The following is an 8,534-nucleotide window of genomic DNA, read 5'->3' on the forward strand; positions in this document are numbered from 1 at the left end:
TGTTTGTATGTATTTCAAAATTAAGTCAGCTGTAGTGTAAACTGAACAGTGCTAAGTTAACCTGTCTCATTTCAAACACTGAGCAATCTTAGTCTGAGAGTATAACATTTTATGCAGATGTAAAAATCTTAGATAAAATGCCTCCTTGCATCCGGAAAGTCCTTGCATAAAGGGGCAGTAAACTGGAATGTAATGAAAATATATATATTAATAAAAACTTATATCTGCCATTTGTGTATTGAGGAGGAAACATTTCTGCATGACCATCATACAGCTACTACCACACTGAAGTTACAATTCAAAATTGCACAAAGAATAAAGAACATTTACTAAGTAAGTCCTACCTCCTCTACACATGAAAGTGATTTGTCGTCTGACTCAGGCACACACTGTACAAATTTAAGTGCCAAGTCTGTCTCACACTGTGCATAGTGGTTTAGTGCACACTCAGAAATCCTCTCAAATGCTAATGCTTTACTCCTTGTATTAACATTTCCCAGGCTCAATAGCAGGGCCGACTCAAGATATTGTGCTGCCTGGGTCCAAGATTACAATGACGTCCCCCAATAATAACATTATTGATTAACATATCAACCTACTAGCCTTGCCACTGACCTTACTAAGCCTGCATACCTGCATGCAACCAATGCTTGTGCTCAATTTCAGCATAAGTGAGAAATAAGTTAGGGGGTTGATTCTGTGAGGCCTAGTTATCAACGTGTCAACTTACCTGCCTTCGCCGGCCCAATACGCCCGCCTAAGCTCGCCTACCATCGCCGCCGCGGACCTGCAAAATTTCGCCAACGTTATCAACAAATCTGTCAAAAAGCCACGCACCAAGTACGGGGCGATGAGCAGCGGACTGTGAGAGTTATCACTCATCCGATCTCGCTGCTCTTCGGCTTTTTGACAGCTTTATTGATACCCCTGTCACTAAGCACCCACACTAACTACACTGTTCTACCCCCTATACCGGTGCCCCCCGCAACTAAATAAAGTTATTAACCCCTAAACCGCCGCTCCCGGACACCGCCGCCACCTACATTATACCTAGTAACCCCTATCCTGCCCCCCCTATACCGTCGCCACCTATAATAAAGTTATTAACCCCTATCCTGCTGATCCCGGACCTCGCCGCAACTAAATAAATAGTTTAACCCCTAAACCGCCGCTCCCAGACCCCGCCGTAACCTATATTAAACTTATTAACCCCTAATCTGCCCCCCCTACACCGTCGCCACCTATAATACATTTATTAACCCCTATCCTGACCCCACTACACCGCCGCCACTGTAATAAATTTATTAACCCCTAAACCTAAGTCTAACACTAACCCTAACACCCCCCTAACTTAAATATTAATTAAATAAATCTAAATAATATTTCTATTATTAACTAAATTAATCCTATTTAAAACTAAATACTTACCTATAAAATAAATAATTATATTGTAGCTATCTTAGGATTTATTTTTATTTTACAGGTAACTTTCAATTTATTTTAACTAGGTACAATAGCTATTAAATAGTTAATAACTATTTAATAGCTACCTAGCTAAAATAAAGAGAAATTTACCTGTAAAATAAATCCTAACCTAAGTTACAATTACACCTAACACTACACTATACTTTAATAAATTATTTCTATTTAAAACTAAATACTTACCTATAAAATAAACCCTACGATAGCTACAATGTAATTAATAATAGGTAGGATGATCTTCAGGGGGGTAGTGTTAGGTTTTTTTAAGGGGGGTTTGGGTTAGATTAGGGGTATGTGGGTGGTGGGTTTTAATGTTGGGGGGGTTGTATTTTTCTTTTACAGGCAAAAGAGCTGAATTCTTTGGGGCATGCCCACAAAAGGCCCTTTTAAGGGCTGGTAAGGTAAAAGAGCTTTGAACTTTTTAAATTTAGAATAGGGTAGGGAAGTTTTTTATTTTGGGGGGCTTTGTTATTTTATTAGGGGGCTTATATTAGGTGTAATTAGCTTAAAATTGTTGTAATATTTTTTAAATGTTTGTAACTTATTTTTTTTATTTTTTGTAACTTAGCTTTTTTTATTTTTTGTACTTTAGTTAGTTTATGTAATTGTATTTAATTGTAGTTATTTGTATTTAATTTATTTAATTAATGTAATGATAGTGTAGTGTTAGGTTTCATTGTAACTTAGGTTAGGATTTATTTTACAGGTAATTTTGTATTTCTTTTAGCTAGGTAGTTATTAAATAGTTAATAACTATTTAATAACTATTCTAAGTAGCTAAAATAAATACAAAGTTACCTGTAAAATAAATATAATTCCTAAAATAGCTACAATGTAATTATTAATTACATTGTAGCTATCTTAGGGTTTATTTTACAGGTAAGTATTTAGTTTTAAATAGAAATAATTTATTAAAGTATAGTGTAGTGTTAGGTGTAATTGTAACTTAGGTTAGGATTTATTTTACAGGTAAATTTCTCTTTATTTTAGCTAGGTAAGCTATTAAATAGTTAATAACTATTTAATAGCTATTGTACCTAGTTAAAATAAATTGAAATTTGCCTGTAAAATAAAAATAAATCCTAAGATAGCTACAATATAATTATTATTTATATTGTAGCTATATTAAGGTTTATTTTATAGGTAAGTATTTAGTTTTAAATAGGATTAATTTAGTTAATAATAGAAATATTATTTAGATGTATTTAATTAATATTTAAGTTGGGGGGTGTTAGGGTTATACTTAGGTTTAGGGGTTAATACATATATTATAGTTGCGGCGGGGTCAGGGAGCGGCGGTTTAGGGGTTAACATATTTATTATAGCTTGCGGTGGGCTCCGGGAGCGGCGGTTTAGGGGTTAATCATTTTATTAGAGTGGCGGTGGGTTCCGGGAGCGGCGGTTTAGGGGGTAATACATTTATTTACTTGCGGCGGTGTTTACTTAGGGGTGTTTAGACTCGGGGTACATGTTAGGGTGTTAGGTGTAGACAGCTCCCATAGGAATCAATGGGATGTCTGGCAGCAGCGAACATGAACTTTCGCTATGGTCAGGTACGCTGGGCCGGAAAAGTGCCGAGCTTACCTGCTAGTTTTTTGATAATTAGCAAAAGTAGTCAGATTGTGCCGCACTTGTGTGCGGAACATCTGGAGTGACATAAGAATCGATCTGTGTCGGACTGAGTCCGGCGGATCGAAGCTTACGTCACTAAATTCTACTTTTGCCGGTCTCTAGCCTTTGATAACTAAGGCGAATCAGCCTCGCCACAAATACGCTGCGGAATTCCAGCATATTTGAGGTTGACGGCTTGATAACTAGGCCTCATTGTCTTTCTGCATTCCCACACGGAGACAGAAGACAGGTGTCTGACAGTGACTGACTCAGTCAATAAAGTTCTGTCCCTTGTCAAGTGCTGCCTGGGTCCTTTGGACCCACTTGGTCCCATGGTTGAGCCGGCCCTGCTCAATAGCATTCTGCTGTAGTACCCTTTGGTGGCAGCCAAAATTTAAATAAATAAATAAATACATTTTTTTTTTTAAATAAGTTGTTCTTGCCTCATGGGGCCCCCTGGCCCATTGGGCCCCTGACAGGAGTCACCCATGTCACCCCCTGATGGTAGCCCTAGGGGGAAATAAAATGCAGCTACATACTTACTTGCACTGTTCCAAATAAACAATAAATCTTTGACAATAATACATGATTCACTGTTTACTTTGGCGTGCCGTGTGTAAAATAAGATACAAAGCGCATGCGTTGTTGAAAATGAATGTGCAAAATCATTGTTGCTTTTTAATGCTCCTGATTGATTGGCCATATGCTGCAAAGAATGCAACACTGCGCTTGCGTAAATCAGGTTGCATAGAATTAAGCCTGTCTGGCGACAGGCTTACTGTGATTGGTAGAATAAGCTTAACAATCAATGTGACGTCACAGGGAGCAGGAGAAAGACGGCATTAGACGGAGCAATTAGACAAAGATTTGTAAGTGTTTTTACATACATACTATTACATGACATTGAGTGTGTACATTTAATGTAATGTAACAATAGTAATATTATAATCAATATATAAGGAGTTTACCATCCCTTTAATGATGGGGTCTCTTGGTAGCCTAACAAGCCTCCATGTATCTAGCACAGTGTCTCTGATGCTGAAACCTAATTTTGTCTTTCTTCTTTTTGTGTTTCCTTTATAGAATCCTTTTATAGGGGCTTGTAGCAGCTGTTTGAATGGTACAACAACCCCCTTATACATTAAATAAACCCTGTAATGTGGGCTAAAACATTTACTGAAGCATAAAAGCAATCGTTAACAATGATCTACAGTGATTATTAATAACATTCTAGCAACACTGTTATTAAGAACAGCGTATCATATGCCTGATGCGTAACAATGTATTTTATAAAGCAAGTTAAAAGCGAAGTTTTAAAAATAGGTGTTAACAGGTCTCTGCTAATATACTGATCCTATTAATCAAATGATATGTTAATTCTATGAACCTATAAAGCTCATAAATGCTCTCTACAAAATAAGGCATTCAGTTATATGACCATCATTTTTACATGTGATTTAAGTTGATACCTTGGTATTTTTTGGTTTAACTACATTTTTAGAAACTATGGGGTAGATTTATCATAGTGCGAGCGGACATGATACAATGTAGCGTATCATGTCTGCTGTACATCAATGCCGACAGTTTACACTGTCAGCATTTATCATTGCACAAGCAGTTCTTGTAAACTGCTGGTGCAATGCCGCCCTCTGCAGATTCATGACCAATCGGCCGCTAGCAGGGGGTGTCAATCAACCCGATCGTATTCAATCTGGTTGATTTCTGTCCGCGGCCTCAGAGCAGGCAGGCAAGTTATGGAGCAGTGGTCTTAAGACCGCTGCTTTATAACTTCTGTTTCCGGCGAGCCTGAAGGCTCGCGCGGAAACAGGGGCATCAAGCTACATACAGGGCTTGATAAATCGGCCCCATTGTCAATTTAACTGTAGGAATGTTGCTTACTTAGCATTTTACAAATCATTCGATGGTTCATTTTAATAGTTGAACATATTTAAAGATCCAGTAAGACTAAGAGTCATCTATTATTCACAGGGGACATTTATAATTATGAATGTGTTTAAAGAGTTTATAAAATGTGCTATTGTCTATATTTACAAATGTTCTCATCTATGTAAATATTCTAAGCCATGTAAAGTTAGTACACGTGCATTGTATGTAAGTTTCCTTTGTTACCTATCTGATGACAGCTTTATTTTCAGTGAAAGAGACCTTAGCTTTGTAAGGTAGGAAAACACCAATGAATAATTAATGTTGGTTTGGAAGAAAAAACTAATGAGATTTGTTACAAGGTGAATATGTTGAACAAAATGCAACCATGACTTTATGTAGTTATTCTGTGCTGAGTATGTGTGTGTGTAAGTGGTAAGCTCTCTACCTAAATGTATTAGTCATACCTATGTCTTTTGTATACTATTCATCTGTATTGGTCATTTAATTAAATGTGTAATGAAAGAAGGTATTTTATGTGCTCCTTCATAAGTCTATAACAATTAATATCTGTAAATCTGTTATCCTTTCCCTTATATGTTCTGTTTTTCCCCCACAGCTATTTACTATCTATTACCTCATTGTAATTACAACAGCATTGAATTGGGAAGTTGTATTTTTTTATCCATAGATTCTTTAATGGTTGGATCATATAAAGAAATCCTATATAAGTCAGTTATTAGTAATTATTTAATCCATACTTTTTTTTGCTGTTGCCTTTAAATAATATAATTATATAAAAATACTACAATAAACAATTACAAATTAAAGCTCTTTTCTTTTTCAGCATTCACACTTCAACAAAATATGTTCAGGTTAGAACTGAGATACACACAAGAACATAAAGGGAAATTCCTTCATGCATATAAAGACAAATCTAATTACATTCAGAATACTTACATGAAAACATTGTCGGTCTCCCCCCAAGACCACATTGCTTCACCCTCTGTCCATAGAAAAGACCATACTGTATTTCACCAATAAACTTTTGTAGCTCATCCCCTGTAGCATTTACCAGTAGGGCTCCAGTTTTACAAAGCATTGTTCCTCTGATCCACAATGGGGTTCCCAGAGCTGCTGCAATCCCAAGGGCACAAGCAAAGCTTAATATACCAGCTAGGCAAAATATAACTTTCTTCTGCAGATTTGTCATGACTTCACCAAATGTCTTTATGCCACACAAACCCATCAGAATTATAAATTATCTAACGTGCTTCATCGCTCAAGCATACAAAATAGTTTCCAAATTAGTGCTCTAAGCTAAATAGAAAACCTTTTCATATAGCTTTAGATTCCTGTGGCAACTCTATAGAAAGCAAACGCTCAATCATAAAAAATGTTAAGGATAAAATAAGTAAAATTCACTAAGAGCTATTCTTTCCTCTGACTTAATAACAAAGGCTCAGGGAAGCAGATGGAACATCTGTGTAATTTGATAAATGCCTCCTCTCTTCCAAGCCACTGCCTGTCTGATTGGTTTACATGAAATTTCAAGACAGAGGCATGTCTCCCATTAATTGAATTTGTAATGAAGATGCAAGTATTTCTCAGAATTACACGAGGGACCTATAAATCTTTATCTGTAGAGAAAATTCTGCATTGATTAATTAGGGGCATTCAATTGTAAGCAATTATGTTCTTGTTAACAGAATTAAATTCTGCCGTTTATTCGTTTAGGCATAAGTGTTTATTTTCACACATGATATCGCCATTAACTGCAGTCACATGTCAGTAAGCTGTGTTTATGTGTAATACCTGATCTGTCAGTTATAATATAATATGTTTTATGGTTTATAAGTACTCTCACTACTACACAGCTCTATTCCTTATAGACTATCGGCTAGATTTAGAGTTTTGTCGGTAACGACCCGCGTAGCTAACGCTGGCTTTTTTCTGGCCGCACCTTTAAAATAACTCTGGTATTGAGAGTCCACAGAAAGGCTGCGTTAGGCTCCAAAAAAGGAGCGTAGAGCATATTTAACGCAACTGCAACTCTCGATACCAGAGTTGCTTACGGACGCGGCCAGCCTCAAAAACGTGCTCGTGCACGATTCCCCCATAGGAAACAATGGGGCTGTTTGAGCTGAAAAAAAACCTAACACCTGCAAAAAAGCCGCGTTCAGCTCCTAACGCAGCCCCATTGTTTGCTATGGGGAAACACTTCCTACGTCTGCACCTAACACTCTAACATGTACCCCGAGTCTAAACACCCCTAACCTTACACTTATTAACCCCTATTCTGCCGCCCCCGCTATCGCTGACCCCTGTATATTATTTTTAACCCCTAATCTGCCGCTCCGTAAACCGCCGCTACTTACATTATCCCTATGTACCCCTAATCTGCTGCCCCTAACACCGCCGACCCCTATATTATATTTATTAACCCCTAATCTGCCCCCCACAATGTCGCCTCCACCTGCCTACACTTATTAACCCCTAATCTGCCGAGCGGACCGCACCGCTATTATTATAAAGTTATTAACCCCTAATCCGCCTCACTAACCCTATAATAAATAGTATTAACCCCTAATCTGCCCTCCCTAACATCGCCGACACCTAACTTAAATTATTAACCCCTAATCTGCCGACTGGAGCTCACCGCTATTCTAATAAATGTATTAACCCCTAAAGCTAAGTCTAACCCAAACACTAACACCCCCCTAACTTAAATATAATTTTAATCTAACGAAATTAATTAACTCTTATTAAATAAATTATTCCTATTTAAAGCTAAATACTTATGTCATGAATTACCGTTCATCGCCGTGTCGCCGCGGCTCCCGGATCTCTTCTGGGGTTCTACGTCACGTTGCTAGGCAACGTGACGCATTCTCTGACAACCCCTATGACGTGGCGGCCTCTCTCTGCCTTTAAAATCTCGGCGGGAGATTTACTCGGTGCCCGTTTGTTTTCTCTCTCTCTCTTCTGCCGGTCCCTGTCTGTGTGAGTACAATTTTGAAACCTGACCCTATCCTCCTCAACTTTGTTTTGCCAATGCCTCTTGCTTCCAAATCTTGATTGCCTGCTAACCTGCTTAAAAGGACATTATCTTTGTTTGCTTTAACCCTGCTAATAAGGACATTATCATTTCTTTGCTGACAATCCTGCTTAAAAGGACATTATCATTTGTTTGCTGACACCTGCTTAAAAGGACATTATCTTTGTTTGCTTTAATCCTGCCAATAAGGACATTATCATTTGTTTGCTGACACCTGCTTAAAGGGACATTATCTTTGTTTGCTTTAATCCTGCCAATAAGGACATTATCATTTCTTTGCTGACAATCCTGCTTAAAAGGACATTAACATTTGTTTGCGGACACCTGCTTAAAGGGACTTTATTTTTTTGTTTGCTTTATTTCTGCTAAAAGGACATTATTATTTTTGCTTGCTATCAACCTGCTTAAAGGGACATAAGCTTTGTTTGTTTCTATTTTCCTGAGAAAGGAACGCTATCTCCTGTAATATAATTCTATCCTCAAGAAGATATTTTGAATT

At 37.5% G+C, this 8,534-nt stretch overlaps 1 protein-coding gene across 1 annotated transcript in view; it reads right to left on the minus strand.

Annotated features, from left to right (window-relative positions):
• CLRN1 (clarin 1) overlaps nt 1-6,190 on the minus strand; it is a 30,201-nt gene extending 24,011 nt beyond the window's left edge. Inside the window, exon 1 of the mRNA XM_053709008.1 lies at nt 5,938-6,190. Coding sequence (XP_053564983.1) covers nt 5,938-6,190 — 253 coding nt within the window. The remainder of the gene's footprint in view (nt 1-5,937) is intronic.
• Between the last annotated feature and the right edge of the window lie 2,344 nt (nt 6,191-8,534).

This window comes from Bombina bombina, chromosome 4 (assembly GCF_027579735.1).
Source record: "Bombina bombina isolate aBomBom1 chromosome 4, aBomBom1.pri, whole genome shotgun sequence".
In the NCBI taxonomy this organism is placed as follows: domain Eukaryota; kingdom Metazoa; phylum Chordata; class Amphibia; order Anura; family Bombinatoridae; genus Bombina; species Bombina bombina.